The sequence below is a fragment of the Euprymna scolopes genome, chromosome 37 (assembly GCF_053919585.1).
Source record: "Euprymna scolopes isolate OS-2025 chromosome 37, ASM5391958v1, whole genome shotgun sequence".
NCBI lineage: Eukaryota > Metazoa > Mollusca > Cephalopoda > Sepiida > Sepiolidae > Euprymna > Euprymna scolopes.
Window position 1 is genome coordinate 10,519,340 of NC_136518.1, and position 17,550 is coordinate 10,536,889.

At 33.2% G+C, this 17,550-nt stretch overlaps 1 protein-coding gene across 2 annotated transcripts in view; it reads right to left on the reverse strand.

Moving 5' to 3' along the window:
- LOC145261079 (condensin complex subunit 1-like) overlaps positions 1-17,550 on the reverse strand; it is a 125,660-nt gene that overhangs the window by 75,946 nt on the left and 32,164 nt on the right. For both annotated transcript variants that reach the window (XM_080119258.1, XM_080119257.1), the window contains 4 exons: positions 13,413-13,534; positions 12,440-12,563; positions 9,159-9,306; positions 5,078-5,200 (listed from right to left, as the gene is read on the reverse strand). In XM_080119258.1, the coding sequence (XP_079975384.1) occupies positions 5,078-5,200; positions 9,159-9,306; positions 12,440-12,563; positions 13,413-13,534 (517 nt within the window). The remainder of the gene's footprint in view (positions 1-5,077; positions 5,201-9,158; positions 9,307-12,439; positions 12,564-13,412; positions 13,535-17,550) is intronic.

The following is a 17,550-nucleotide window of genomic DNA, read 5'->3' on the forward strand; positions in this document are numbered from 1 at the left end:
GTTTTTTCCGAAAGCCGTTCTTAACATGGGGAGGTTAGGGGGGTTTATTCTGAAAGCCGTTCTTAACATGGGGAAGTGGGGGTAATTCCGAAAGGCATTTTCTTATTTTCAACATCCACACGACTTTCAGAATAAACACACTTTGCAGGTTGGACAAGCAGCGCACATTGACAGAGTCGCGTTATCATAAAACGCAACTTTATGCAATATTATCAAGGAAAAAAAAAAACTGAAATTTTTTTTAAGCTTTCCTCCCCATGAGAGCAGTTAGACACTAATGTTTTAAATGTGGGGAAAACTAGTTCCCCTCAAAAAGGCACATGGGATTGGAAATATTACTTCAATCTTCAGGGATTTTTTCTGCTTTTTTAAAAAGATTTTCTAGTGTTATATATTGTTATTGTGTTACGAAATTCAAATTTAAAAAAAAAAAAAAGGTCACTTGTAAAATTAAATGAAAACAAACAAAAAACTCTCGGCTGAAAGTTATGACTGACTAAATTCGTTTGTTTCTATTTCAATAATAAAGAAATAAACTTGTTTATTCATTTTACAAAGATTTAAAAAAAAAAAAGAAAGAAAAAGAAAGTAGCTTACTGGGTTGAAAAAGTTTCAATCTTTAAGAATTTGCCAAAAATAATTTTGACTATGATCAAATCGTTTTATTGTTTGTTTTAATAACATTTTTTTATGCTGACGGACTTAGTATATCGCTCATGTAAGAGAGAATATTTAATAAAAATCGGGAGTTTTCTTTATAGGGATGAACTTAAACAAGATATTTGCCAAAAATCTCTCGAAACTTCTGAGTAAATTTGTTTTTTTTTTATTACAAGATTGTTTTACAATATTTTACGCCGACGGACATATTCGATCGCCTGTGTTGAAGTTGCTTTAATCAACAGCAGTAGCAATTTAGTCATACAATGATCGTACATCATTTTTAGTCATAAATATTTAGTAAAACCCTGAAATAGTGTAAAAACATATGCGTTACTATGTATGTATATACATACATATGGTCGTGTGTATATATTTTTTATTTTTTATTTTTTTTTATCTGTGTGATGCATGAACGTGGGCGTTGTAAACAAAAGTTTTATTTAAAATTTCAAGACATTTACAATGCAACAGTGGCAAGAAATTTGTCTTCATTGGATTCATTTATTTGTTCATATATATATACTAGCAAAAGTACCCGTCGTTGACTGGGTTCAAAAACAGCCTACAGAAAATGGACTCTGATTTATGGAAGTACGATAGGTTATGAAAAGGAAGGGTTGTAAAGAGCTTCGAATTTGGGGGTATCAAAACCAAAGCAAAATATGATGAAAGTAAAAATAAAATAGATAAACCCCATAATTTATTATACCATACCTGTTAACATTGAAACACTTATCACAGTATTCTGTGGATCTATATTAAAAAACCTTTTGTGACATATTTCCATTCTATGGAGGTCAGGTGCGAACGAACACCCCATAATTTTATTATACCATATTTCTTCAAACTGAAACATAATTATCAAAGTATACTTACGCACATAGATATGAAAAGTCTTTATTAAAGTTTGTGTCTATTTCCATTCGATGGAGGCTAGGCACGAACGCAGACCCCACAATTTTATTATACCATCCCTATTTAAGTTAAAACATACTTATCAAAGTATTATTATGTACATCTATATCAAAAACACTTGTAAACGTTTTTTTTTTTTAAATACATCGTCTATCATTATATGTAATCAGTTTTTTAAAATAGTCAACCATATAGAAGCCTATTCGTGACCAGACACATACACATTCAGCTTTATATCATATATATATATGTTATTTGGGAAGGAAAACCGAGAATTAATAAAATAGTAATCAACGTTTTGTCCCTATTTCAGGGAACATTATCAGGATTTTGTAGGAAAAATGTTGAAGAAAACGATTACAGACCACATGCCAGTGAAAAAGGAAAAAATCCTAAAATCCTTCCTATTCTGGGCAGAATCTATAAATGTGCATGTGGAAAGGTTGGATTATTCTATGCATATATATATATATATACATACAAACACACACACATTAAAACGTTGTTTATATACGTATGTACATACACATTTACTGAATCTATTTTGTTTTTTTAAATCTTCTGTTAAAATTATATGAGGAAAGACGGTTTAGGACATATAGACTGATTACCCAGGATCTGTATTCATATTTTGCTCTCTCATTATTATATTTCCTATAATACGGGCTAAATTGTAGAAACCCTTTCTTTGTGTGATGGTGCTAGTATTTGAAATAAGTGCTGATTCATATATACATACATACATACATACACACATACAGGAGTTACCAAGATTTATTAATTTAAAAAAAATGTGTTTACTATTTAATATTTTGTATTTCTTTTTCAAGTCTAGAATTTTTATAACTCGTTTCAAGCATAAGCATTCAGATATTATGAGAAAAAATATAGTTTTGAAATAAGATGAGAGTTCAGTTTTCTTATTAAAAACGTGTTTAATATTTGGCATTTTTTTTTTTTCATTTTTTAAGAAAATTTAGTATTTAAATTTTTATAACGCCATGTTTGCCTCTCTTCAAATATTATTTAAAAAAAAAAAAAATATATATATATATATATATATATATATATAATTTAAAAAAATATATATAATTTAAAATATATATATATATAAAATTTAAAAATATATATATATATATATATATATATATGTTTTATTCTTCAAATTTCACTCAACACTTCTAACGGATATACACAAAAAATAACCACCCAGATTTTCAAAATGCGCGACCACGCGTCACCTATCCGGCTTCACAAAAACCCCGCAGTTAACAACATCACATGGACTCTTCATCGAACTATCTCCCACTACATCATGTCGTGGAAGAAGAGAAGAAAAAAAATGATTGATAAAGGAGTCTTACTCCGAAATATATTTCTTTAAAAATAAACATCTGTTTATTTTATAAAAAAAAAAATTTGTGTTGCAGTTTTGGCTTCAAATGTATTTATACATGTTTTATTCTTCATATATATATATATATATATATATATATATATATAATTAAAAAAAAAAAAAAAAAGGAAAAGGAAATACAAGTTCAATATTATTAAAAGTTTGGTTCTGTATGAATGTAGGCCTCTTCCCTCCGAGTCATTAGTACATCTCGGGACACGCCACTTGAGTTTGTGGAAGTGTTAATTATTTGGTCAATGTTTTGATATAGAATTAGGAGTATATATACACACATACAATTAATAACATTACTTTCAAAACCAGTAAGAACATTTTAAAATGCTTAGCGTAACACAATTTTAATTCTAGTACATGACGATAGCATATTATTTAATTGGGATTCATTATTGAGACGAGTAATTTGTATTATTTATCCATTAATTATTGCAGACTATTATCCTCATCTTTTAGTTGTCGTTTCATGACGTTTCGGCCAACTATTCCTCTGGCCTTCGTCAGGTGGTAACCGCAACGAGATAGGAACTCCAAATCTCCTAACTGCATCCTCAGCAATTACTGCCTTCCATAGTTGCTGTTGTTGGTGACGAAGGCCAGAGAAATAGTTGGCCGAAACGTTGTGAAACAACGAAATGATGAGGATAATAGTCCACAATAAATAAAAAATGAGGATAATAATGATAGCAAACACGATAGAAAAACACACACAGCTTTTAAGCATTAAATGTAAACAATAAAGACGAAAACTAATCAGGAATTTTTGGGAAAATATTTTTTTAAATTTGTAAATCTTGGTAACCTCATGTTTTTAAATACACTTTTCTCGGTAGTCATGCAGAGAGTGATCCATGCTGAAAAAATAACATTATTTAAAAAGCCATTCTTAACATGGGGAGGGGAGGGTGTTTTGTATCTATTCTGTACTTTAACCTTACAATTGAATAAAAAACAAAAAAAAAAGAAAACTTTAATTAAACGTGGAAATACGATTAAAAAAATAGCGTGGATCACTCTCTGCATTAGCACCTTATTCTCTCATTGGACCTACAATACTTTCTGCTCTGTGGACAGTTTGGAAAATTGATAACTTAAGAATTATCTTCTGTACATGTGAATACGTTCTGAAACGCTTGGTTTCAAAGTCATCGAAACAAATATGGATCAATATTCTTCACTGTAAACGTCTAACATGTACATGTGTTTGTGATAGTGCACTGTTATTTCTACATATCGAATAGATAAAGATTATCCGTGTGACAGGATCACAGGCAAAATAAACCTGGATCTAGTGTTGTCACATACAGCAACAAAAAAATATGTGATGCGTTTATGAAATGGAAAAAGCATGTAGTTGTTTCCATTTTTTTTTTTTTATTAATTCGGATCAGAATTTTTGAGATGAGGGCTGATGATATTATTTGAATTGTTCGGACTACGTATAACACCAAAAATGAGAACAGTAGTTCAAACAATCCAAGTAATACAAATTATCAATCCTTATCTCAAATATTTAAAAACATATTTACAGTATATGTTTATGAAGCAGAAAGAGCTTCGAGTCATTTTCATATGGATTTGATATCAAATCCATATGAAAACAACTTCAAGATCTTTCTGCTTTTTTTTTTTTTTTTTTATTTTCTTCCTTTGAAAATTGTAACGCTGGATATGGGGCAGCCAAACCAGCTGCCAAACATTGCCCTGCTTTTTATTGAAACCAACCGAGAGCTCTTTTTAGTATCCTCGTTGTTCTCGTAAGTGCAATTGTCTGGATCTCTTTTGCACTTGCTTCACCAGGAATATTAATTAGGTAGGACTTCAGGTTTTTCTTCATAAGCCCTGTGGCACCTAAAGGAATGGGAAAGTTTGTGACTGAAGACATGGGACAGTTGAGATTGATGAATCAAGACCTAATTAATAGGAAATCATGGAAACGATGAATGAAGGAGTCTAATCCAGTCAAAGGAAAAAAAAAGAACTTAAAAGCAAGAGAAAAAGATGCAACTCCTTAGCTCTCGAGACGCACAATATAACAAAGAGCAAAATTTCCACAAATAATGACAAAGAGCAAAGAAAGATACTTACCATCATTATCTCGAAGAATTGGTCCCTGGAGTTTTTAAGGGTGGGCTCTAAATCTTCTCGACTTAAAACGTGGATGACAATCTCTTTCAAGATTGTCAGCAAACAATTCCGCATCACATTCGACTAAAATGAAAAAAAAAAAAAAAAAAATGAAATAAATGATATAAAAAAAAAAAAATGGCTAGCTGCACTTACTTGACATTACCCGGGATCTTTTCACCTTTTTTTTTTTTCTTTTAAATCACAAAAATTTTTCAACCGCTTAAAAAATGTAATGTAAAAGATTAAGCTATCAGCCAGAGGTGCTAACTTAGTAAGCAGATTGATCGAGAGCGGGAAAACGCAGATTACATAAGAAATAAATACAGAGAATAGGAAACTCATTACGTAATGTCAGGCTTATGTATGAGCAAAGGGAAGTGAATGAATATTAATTAATCTTAAAAAGATTTTGAAAAATGTAATTTTATACTAAAATTTTTTTCCCATGTAAATGGTGAGTCGGTGACCAGAATACAGTACAGATTATTACAGATTATACAGTACAGAATACAGAGTACAGATAATAGAAAAAAGAAAAGGTTAAAGTGAAAAAATCTACTTGATGGCTTCTACTTTTTGAATCATAAGTGGACAAATGGTGTCAAAATAAAACTGTTACCTGTTATGTTAGCTCAGATTTTTTTTTGGGGGGGGGGGTCACTTCTTTTTTTTTTTTTAATTAATGCATAAGAATATCAAAATACCTTTCATAATCTAAATATTAATTTACTTATCCATACGTTCAGTGTCACAAAACAAAAAAATATCATCATTGCAAACATTAATTAATGAGACGAATTACCTCCCTTTATCGGTTAATCATTAAAACCATTTCCTCTTCAAAAATTTAGAAGAAGAAAAAAAATATCGTTGTCTGTTTAGTTTCAAATTGGCTATTATATTTTATAATTTAAAAAACCTCATGTTGAGGAGACTAAGTTTTTTATTATAGTTTCTTTTTAAAATTAAATAAAAAATGTACAAGTTAACTGACATCTGTTCCTTTATAATTTATATAAAATTTATTCAGAAAAAAAAATGTATTTTGTTGAATTTTCATTGAAAAATGTTTTGGTAGGTAAGTATGAGAATCGAACCCGTACCCTTGAGTTGGAAATTAATGTGTGAAAAAAAAAAAAAAGACAGGCGACGTTACCCATTAGGCCACCGCTACATACAACATACACAGGTTTGAATTTATTTATTGAACTATAAAAACAGGCGTGCGCAATAAAAGTTAACTCTGCTGCTTCCATTTGACCTAATTAAGGTCGAATAGAAGTCATGCAGCGTTTGGGTTTGTTTACCCAAATTTGACTGTTTTCCCCCCAACAGATGTTGGGGAGGGGAAAGCAGCTCCCAATTGTCCAGAACTGTCTGATATACAAGATTGATCAAAGCTGATTGCTTCTGGACGTTTTTCCCGGCGCAATGCCGAGAACGTCCGTTTGAGTTTAGCTTCACTTTATTTATACTAAAAAGCCCAATCAACACGCGAGAAGCCAAAATAGCAATAATTTTATAAAAGTTGACGTAAATAAATCTATACGCTACGCGCTTTCCTAATTCCTAGATATTATTATATAGGACCTATATAAACAGTTTTAAGCAATAGTAACGAACCTGGGACCATGTACGAGAAAAGCCTTTGCCAGACATACACGAAATGGTCACACACATTTTGCCTTTTATATATACAGACTAGCGAGGGGTACCCGGCGTTGCCCGGGTGTTTGTAGGTGTGTGTGAACAAAAAAACAGGTGCCCGTGAAAAAAAAACAAAGCCTTGACGAAAATAGTAAAGTGTGAAAAAAAAATCAAAAAAAACAACAGGTGCTCGTTTTTGATTGACGTGACGGCGATAGGTATTCAGCAGTCAACATTTTGTGCGGGAAAGTTTTTAATGAGGTCAATAAATCGGTTTGTTTGTTTTCAAAAACCCGCTCCCCCGTCTGATATGACGAAGTCGACAAACGTTCACTGGCTCTGGGCCTGTTATTAGAGTCAAGTTTCGCTTTTTGTTTATACCGAAAACCGAATGTAACGCGTGCCGATGCGGGAAATGTGGAATAATTAACGTTTGAAAGTCAATAAAATTAAATAGACAGGCGAGCTCCATGGTTAAGTGTGAGATATTACAATTTATAGATGATATAAAAAGTTTTAAGTTGTGAACCGAGCGAGCGCTTCTCTGAAAGAAGCCTTTTGTGGACATCGAGGAAAAGCGTACATACATACATACATACATACATACATACATACATACATTTTCGCTTTTATATATATATAGATTACAAACTAGCAGGACCTGTGAAAATTCCACAGAATGAGAAATATATTTAAACAAATGTTTTGATAAATATTTTTCTGGATTTCGCAAATAATTTTTTTGGACAGAAAAACTAACAATATACAGCAAATGAGCTTATTAACATTTCTATGAAAATGTCCATTGTATTTTAAATATAGAACTGACCCAAATGAGATAAATTTATCAGTACCAATAAATACTCAGAAAGTAATATCGTGCTATATAGTTTAATACAAATAATAAAATCACATCGTAAAAGAATCTTTTTAATTTACTCCTTTAGTCCTGCACGTCTAGGTAGAAAATGTTCTTTTATTGCCCTGTTTGTTTTGAATATTACCTTTTTTATATATAACGTTTTTGCTGACTTTTCTTCAGTGAAGAACCGTTGCATGTTGAAATTACAAGTTCTTTTCTCGCATCATTACAATAATGATCATATATTTGAAAACAAGGCTACATAAAAGGGGGGGGGTCACTATCACATGCATGTCCAAAGTTGCCAGCTTGGCCTTGTAAAAACTAAATTTCACAAATTTGGTAATTTTTTAAGCAGTTAGGCCTTCAAAAGTTGTATTTGTCTTTTTTCTAAGTGTAACGCACGGGCTAAGGAGGAACCAAGCCGAATATTATATAGATAATAAAATATTATATAGATAATAAAATATTATATAGATAATAAAATATTATATAGATAATAAAATATTATATAGATAATAAAATAGAATGTCTTTATAATTAAATTGTTTCTTCTGCCTGAATATTTTTTTAAAATAATGTTGTTTTTTTTAATAGCTTTTATAACTAGAAATTTAACAAAATTTTAAAATATTGCTTGCTGGTATTTTTGGCACTTATGTTGATCCACACTATGCCAACTATTTTATACTAGCGCGGGTGCCCGGCGTTGCCCGGGTGAAAAGAAAAAAAAAGTTTTTGGAGGGAGGTAGGCTCGAACCAAAAGCTTTGAGATGACTTAGCACGACACTACGAGGGCAGGTAATTGAGAACAGCTGAAAATAAACATTTAAAATAAAATAAAAAAATACAGGTGGTTGAACGTCAAGGTGTGGTTTTCTCGATCAAACATCACGCTATAGTAGTAGAGAAAATGAAATCACAGCGGCAATTTTGTAAGAGAAAAGTCGGCGAAATAAAAAAAGATATTTACAACGTTGTTTCGTGAATCAGACATATTATAATCTAGACAGTATATAAAAAGTTCTAAGAAACAGTGACCTCCTCGAGCCCCCCCCGCCCCTCAAAAAGCCTTTAGCAGACATATGAAAAAAATGCGCGCGCGCACACACACACACACACACACACACACACACACACACACACACACACACAAATTCGCTTTTATATTAGAGATTTTGTATATTTATGCCGTTTCAGTAAAGAAAAGCTTTAAAAAAAAAAAAAAAAGTCTAAGGTTAGAATTACTTCTTCGCAAATTTTCTGGATAACCAATTTTTACATGTGCAAACTTGTGAATAGCAAAATTAAAAGTTTCAACACAAACTAAGCAGTCAAAAGTGAAGAATTTTTTAATTTTTTTAAATAAACACTACTCGTTAATTTCTGATCTAAAAACTGGAAACCATCATCAAGTAGACATTTTCTTTTTTACCAAAGAAAAATAAAGTTTCAGCATGAAAAAAATAAAAAAATATAAAAAAAACTGATGTATTTCAAAATAAAACGAAGCCAAAGCGAGTCACTTACGTCCGTTTCTAAGCAAGGCATCAAGAAGCTGATATTCTGCAACATGATGGCGGGAACTTTGGCAGAAAGTTCAACAAGAAACTGCGCATAAACGCGAGTGCCAGAAGAATCATTACTTAAATCCTTTGAATCGAGACGTCCAATCTCCCTGGAAAGGAAAACAACAAAATTAGTTTAATATATAATTTATAATTTTTTTTGTCTTTTCCACGAAGTTAAATTGAAGAAAAGTTAGTAAAGAGTCTACGTGTTGTTAATCAGCTGTGTTATTTTCAAATGCCAGAAATAGACGCTTGGCATGCCCGATATGAAATAGACGCTTGGCATGCCCGATATGAAATAGACGCTTGGCATGCCCGATATGAAATAGACGCTTGGCATGCCCGATATGAAATAGACGCTTGGCATGCCCGATATGAAATAGACGCTTGGCATGCCCGATATGAAATAGACGCTTGGCATGCCCGATATGAAATAGACGCTTGGCATGCCCGATATGAAATAGACGCTTGGCATGCCCGATATGAAATAGACGCTTGGCATGCCCGATATGAAATAGACGCTTGGCATGCCCGATATGAAATAGACGCTTGGCATGCTCGATATGAAATATACGCTTGGCATGCCCGATATGAAATATACGCTTGGCATGCCCGATATGAAAGTCAAAGTTGTGTTTCCCATGACATAAGCGTTATTTAAATTTTATAATAAAATATGTACGCCAAGTGTATTCTTCCGACATTTGGAAATAACACCGCAGACGAACAACATGCAGGCTCTTTATTAACTTATTTTCAATTTATCATCATGTCAAGGAAAAAAAAATGTATTAAATTCTAAGGATGGTATTTATCGTCGAAATATTAAAACATATTTATTTTCATAATATTGCATTGTAATTTGGCTTATAAACATTTATTTTATATATATATATATATATACATATATATATATATATATATATATACACACACACACACATACACATTCAAGCACATCTGATTGAACACGACACTTCTTTTTTATCGATTTTGTTGGATATCTTGTTAATTTGCCGAGCAGTCTTATTTTGGCTGGCATGTTGTATATTATGGCGGCCAAAAGTTGTTCGGCCATACTATTCAAGCGCTTTCTATCAGTGTATCTCATCGTCGTCAGGAGCGATTGTTGTTGCTGTCATTTTCTTTTTCAGCAACAACAATCACTCCTAATAATGATCGGATATACCAATAGAAAGCGCTCAAGAAGAATATGGCCGAACAACAACTTTTGGGAACCATAATATACAACATGCCAACCAAAATAAGAAAGACCGTTCGGCAAATTGAAAAGATATCCAACAAAATCAGAAAAAAGAACTCATGTTCAATTAAACGTGCTTGAATAATGACTTGCTGCATATATATATATATATATATATATATATATATATATATAAAAATATATGTACTAGCAGTTCTGCCCGGCTTTGCTCGGGCCCTATGTACTTTTCATTACTTTACATGCATAAGTATATATTAAAAAGTGTGAATATGTATGGTAATGCCTTTCTATATAATAGTCTTCCTTAACTACAATAGAGAAAAGTTAGTAGAGACTGCAGACATCAATTTTTTTGTTAACTTTGACCCCAATTTTGACCCAGTAGCATTTATTGTTTTGGGCTCAAATAAAATTATAAAGTTAGATCCTTGTCCAAGTAATCTATATCTAAAATTTCAAGTTTAGACCCAAAATTGGCGAGGGAATTTGGTAAAGTTCTCAAAGGTCAAATCGTTGAACTTTGGCCCCTTAAAAGCAAAATTTCTGGCTGAAAACTGATTAAAAAGATTTTCCCAAATCTCAATACCCCTTATGCCAAATTTTGAGTCTGTAGACTGAAAATTGACAGTTATTTGGTAAGAAAATGTACACAGACACACACAGACATTTTCACTTTATATATATATATATATATATATATATATATATATATATATATATATATTATACCAGAAAGACTATCCAAATGTTCACTTGAAAATGATAAATTAACTCCAATCTATGAACATCAATGATTGATACACTATTGAACCTTCAACCTCCAGAAGAGTGTAACTCATAATTGAATTTCATCAAGTGCGCCACGGATTCTTGCGGACAAGGTTATAAATAACACAGCAAGGAACCTTGTATATGAAAAACACTACTTTTTGGTGTCATCATCTATCATGAACACCTATTTCAACCTCTGCAAGCAGACAAACCTAATACAAAGTGACCCACCACAAATCAAAAAGATTTCTCATTTTTAACTGGTTCCTCTTATTACAGGGTGGAACAATAAAGTTGTCGCACTAAAGAAAACAACACTACAGTTTTATTTTAAAACTTATTGAAAAAAAATCAATTCAGGTGACTTGATTATGTAGTAGAGCTGACATCTATTCCATGTAGCCGCCTTCAGCCTCAATCACCGTCTCAATAAATGTCCGGAACTAGGAGCATGCTTTTTCCACAAATGCCGGCAATCAGGCTGGCTTTGGCGATGTGGGAGGTCATGTTAGTGATGTTCTCAATGTATGACCAAATGAAGTAGTCTAGCAAGTTCAGGTCAGGGGAAGGAGAGAGCTTTGGAAGCTAAGCCGGGGTCTCTTTGGACTTGTAAGCCGGCACAGAGTCCTGGTGCCATACTCGTGGTCTGCCAGCGGCCACCCGAGTATTGCACCAGGGGATTACCACACTCTTCAGCACATCCAGGTACATTTTGTTTTTGACTTCCAAGCCGGCTTCAAAGATGTGAGGTGGTATGATGTGGCCCTCACTTGAAACCATACCAAAGACCATAACCATAACTTGAAACTTTTGTTTTCATAACACTGGGTACGTCCCTGTTATTCATGGCAATCCAGCGATGCATTTTGAGGGCGCTGGCAATGGTCCTGTTGTCATCACTTGAATTGTAAGCAGGGTTGTACAGCAGCGTATTTCCAATCTCGTTCGTTGAACATTGTGTCACTTTTAGAAATGATAGGTTCCTATCGCTCTTGGGATTTGTACACAACTGGCTAACTAGATGGTCTGCAACAAAAAGAAAACCGGTTTTCATCAAATGGAAATGGAATTATGTTGTCTTTTCTAAGGCAACAATTTTATTGTTCCACCCTGCAGTTAAACAACATGGCTCACGTGCAGCAAGTATGCAATTCACATACAGTGCAACTGTACAACTGCCACACTAAACATGCAACCGTCTTGTATCTTTAATTTATCTCAATTCCTAAAAAAAAAATCCTCACCTCATGATTTCAAAGACAACATTGTTGGCGCCATATTGAGTCACCATCATTTCCACAATTCCTGTCAGAGGACTGACCGTGTGATCAAAGTGTTGCAACAATTGAATGATCCGCAAACTGGCACCTTTAAAATAAAATATGCAATAAAAGATTTCAATTTAATGGTAAACATTTAAACATCAAATGCAGATTGTGTAAAAAATTAAGGTTCAAAAATGGAAAATTCCACATTAGGTTAGTTTAAGCAAGAAGTTTAAAGTTACTATAAAAGTCAAAGTTAGAATTAGTGCTACCTGTTCTGATATTGCATCAGAAATTGGAATGACACCGAGTGGATTAGCTGATGAAAGTGTGTTATTTTTTTTTAACAAAGAGAGAAATAGAGTGCAGCTATGCTTTGAGAAGACTTACTTCCATCCCTCGTAAGGAGTGGGTTAGGGATATTATGCATACTGAAGAAAAATAAATATTGTTTCAATAATCATGTACACTAATTTTATGTGTAAAAGAGTGGAGGCTTAATCTTCTTAACTAATAATGAAAAAAGAAAAGAGAATTTCTTTCATTCTTAAAACAAAAATAATTCCCTTAGTACTATTATCAATATAATAAGTGACATCCCCCGTATTTCATAGTATAAAAAGAGACTAACCTCCGTTTTAACCATCCTCCAGAGCCCCCACCCCTGCCTCTGCTTTAACCATCTGTCAGGGCCCCCCGCCTCTGCTTTAATTAAATTGTAAAGTGATCACGAATTAGTGAATCCAATTAATTTTCATTAACTTTTATAATCTTCATTATTAACACAATGAGAAAAAAAAAAGATCCTCTGAGCAACAATTTATGGCATGTCAACAATACAAGACTAGCTGAGTATTATTAGATATTTTTATGGTCTGGAAAGCCCTAACCCACCATTGTTAAACGTTTAAATAAATTTCAAAAGAAAAACAATCATTTAAGATCAACTTACTGAGTGCTCTGTTGTGCCGTTTGACAAGAATGCCAAGAATATTGCCAATCATATCCTTAGTATTTTTCAGTTTGGATACATTGAAATTCTCCAAGAGTTTGTAACAAAATCCAGTGATCATTCTAGAAAAACAAGGAAATTAAAATTCAATAAATTATCATAGTCACAACTCGACAATACAATGGGAAAATAAGGGAGATTTTTTTGTTTGTTTTTTTTTTTTGTTTTTTTTTTTACAAACAAGCAATTCCAATTTTGGAAAATATCTTAACTTTTCTTTAAAATTAAATTAGAAAACTTTTTAATCAGATATGTAATAAACTTTAATCCTATTTCATTTAATTTAGTTAAATAACTTTTTCATTGTCTAACACTGTTTCACTGTTTCAAGTTTACTAAAAAAAAAAAATTTTTTTTTTTAACTTTTGTTCTCGTTCTTTACTCTTGTATTGTTGAACAAAAATTTGAAAGTAACATTAGAACCCATTTTATAAATTATAAAACTGAAAAATGTCAAATGTCTTTTATTAATTCTTAATAAAAAACTAAAAATTGAAATTGCCTTGTCAGATTTTGTTACAAAAAATAAAATGGAGTTATCTCCCTTAGATCCACATAATATTGAGTTGTGCAGAGTAGCCAATAAGATTTAAAAAAGATGAAATAGAGATGAATTTTCCACTTTATTTTTTTTTTTATTTTACTTTTGTTAGTTTGAAGAGATCAGGGGGCTCCTTTCTGGGGCTAACACTTAATTCTATTACAGTTTAAATTTATATCCAAGGCCTCTTTTAAGAATAGACACTGTTCCCTTTATGGCTGCTGTCTGTATTTCCTTACAGCTTGGTTTTCCAGGGATTGCTTCTAAGTACTTTTGAAGGTTCTTTTTTATTAGGCCAGTTGCTCCTGTCACAACTGGTATAATGTTTATTTCTTTCAGAGACCATGTTGCTTTTAGATCATTTTTAAGGTCCTGATATTTTGTTATCTTTTCCCGTTCTGCTCTATTAAGGCCAAAGTCATTTGGAACTGTGACGTCGATAATAAGTGCAGTCCTTTCGGGCTTGTTCCATATTACTATATCTGGCTTGATGGCCTTGTCTTTGTCGTAGAACACTGTCACTTTTCCATTTGATGTTATCGGTGGTGGTTCATGTTCCCAGATGTTCGACGACCTGTCTAGTTGCATCTCTCCACAGATCTTCCAATGTTACGTATCTACATACTTTGTTGTGGCGAGCAATGTAATGACCATCGGCTAGAAGGATCTTGCATCCAGACATTAGGTGGCTTGGGCTTTCAACAGCTGAGTGACAGAATCTGCATTGGTCGACTTTTTGTAGACCAACCATTTTCTTAAATCCATTTGTGAGTGTGCAGCTATAATTAATCGTTCTTCATCAAATGAAAATTTGTCACTTTTAAGCCATTGTAGTGAGGCCTCCTTGTCAATGTAGCTCTGGTTCAGTTCTTCCTTGAACCTGGCTGCTCTCCTATGTTGTTGCCATCCTTCTAGTCTTGTCTTCAGTTCCCTTTTTGTATACTCCTTTCTCTTCTTTCGGGCGATTAGGGTTGCTGGGTTGTCATATTCTTCTATTGTGTTGTTGAAATTTTCACGAGCTTTGTAGTTGACGTCTGCTGCGGCAAACATTTGGTGTGATGTTCATTCACCATTTTTATTTTGGGGTCAGAAGAACATTTGATATATTGGCCTATGCTTATCACTGAAACTCATTATGCGTGGTTTATTTCAGTGAGGCCTAAATCACCTTCTCTCCATGATAAGTACAGCCTGTCCATGCACTGATGTTTGTAAATGACTTTATGAAGGGCCAGCATTTTCCGAGTTTTTACGTCAAGGCTATTGATACAGTTTTGTGGCCAATTGATTGATGGCAGTAATTTTGTTTTTTGGTGATAGTTATGATGAGAGGATTTTTTTTAAGTCGCTTCAAGTATTCTCCCTGCACTTTTTCTCTCCTTTCTTTACGGTGTCTGTTTATGTGTGTAAAGATAAGGCAACATAAACACAACTTAAATGATGTACTCGCGATACATGGTAAATCTATATCTATAAAAGTGAACGTGTCTGTGTGTGTGTGTGTGTGTGTATCTGTATGTGGTCTGTGTACATTTTCCTACGCAATAACTGTTAATTTTCAGTCTACAGACTCGAAATTTGATATACAAGGTACTGAGATTTGGGAAAATCTTTGTAATCCGTTTTCAAACAGAAATTTGGCTGTTAAGGGGTCAAAGTTCAACAAGTTGACCTTTGAGAACTCTACCAACCTCCTCCGACAATTTTGGGTCTAAACACTTGAAATTTTAGATATAGGTTCCTTGGACAGGGATATAACTTAATAACTTGATTTGAGCCTAAAACAAATGTTAAGGGGTCATAATAGGGGTCAAAGTTAAAAAAATTAACCGTTTTTTTTTTTTTGCTCAACATACATCTCCAAACATCCGGGCAACGCCGGGCTGAAATGCTAGTACATTTAAAAAGTGTAGAGAGAAGGATGGGAAGAGGATAGTACAGAACATAAAGAAAGAATTCTTTTGTTAATCATAAACGACTTTGCCACCAAACTTCTTCCAATTTCAAGTTGAACAAAGAGAGCACGAAAATAGTTAACATTACAGGCTGGCTTGTGAGTCATTCCAAAACCCTCTTCTCATGTCTCTCGTGATTCTCCCTTGTGCAACTTCATTCTTTATTTTATTGATAAACTAGCCATAGTGCCCGGAGTTGCCCAGGTGTTTGGAGATGTGTGTGTTGAGGAAAATAAAAAAAAAAAAAAATAAAAAGTGGTAGTAGGCAGGCAGGCTCGAACTCGTACCACGAAGGAGGAAAAGAATGTTAAAAAAACAAAAAAAACGTGATGTTCATCACCCAACCGAAAGTGCGAAGGTTTAAATTGAAGTTAGTCGATCGAAAAGGGGGGATGACTTTCGAAAATATCAGCAAAAAAACGACCCCTCCTTGGAGAAGACTGCCCAGTTGAGGGTGAAGGAATTAATGTTTTTGGCCAATTTTTCGATATTTGTCATCCGAAGGGTCAAGCTTCAAAATGATATCAATCTCATGAAAATCTGTCACCTCTGTCAAAAGTTTTAGGCAGACATACATACATACATATAAACAGACAGGTCAGATTTATATAATAGACTAGCGAGGGTACCCGGCATTGCCCGGGTGTTTAGAGATGTGTGTGTGTGGTGGGGAAGAGGAGGGTAAAATTAAAACAAAGTGAAGTAAAAACCCTGTTTAAATATTAGTAAAAAAAAAAAAAAAAAAAAAGAAATGTTAAAACTTCTAAAAAAAAATTAAAAAAAAAAAATCAGGGGAAAAAAACAATTAAAAAACGAACGTGATGCAATACATACAGTTCGGCGGTGCCCGGGTATTTGAAAAAAAAAAAAAAGTTTGGGTGAGAGAGGTATGCTCGAACCCGAATCCTTGAGGCGAAAGTGAAAAAAAGTGTGATGAGTTAACTAAAAAGTGAATTAGGTCAAACATCAATCCCGCAGTCAAGTTTGTTTTGGTTTTGTTTCACCAACATGTTGGGTTGAAAACCAGCTCCCCATAAAAAAATGGGGATATCTATAAATGAAAGCAATTGTCTGATATGACGGTTTCTACCGCATTGATCAAAACTGATCGCTTTCTGGACGTTCCGGAACGAAAGCCGAGAACACGTACCGTTTCAATTTTGTTTCACTTTATTTATACTAAAAAGCCGAACAAACAGGCAACATAGCGAAATAGCACAATTTTTATAAAAGTCGATGTAAATAAATCTAGACACAACGCATGTTCGCAAATCCTTGATATTATCATTCAGACGGTGTATAAAAAGTTCTAAGAAATAGTAAACCCCCACCCCCCAAGAAGCCCGGCGAAAAAAGCTTTTGCCAGACATACATAAAATGTGCACACACATTTTGCCTTTTATATATATATATATATATATATATATATAGAGATATATATATAGATATATATATAGATAATCGAGCATGATTCAGGATATTCTGAAATGTTATTTATCCAAAACCATCAGTTCATTAAATGCATCATATTCTTTCACTTCCTCTGAAACATCCGATTCGACCTTGTCTAGTACAAGGGTTA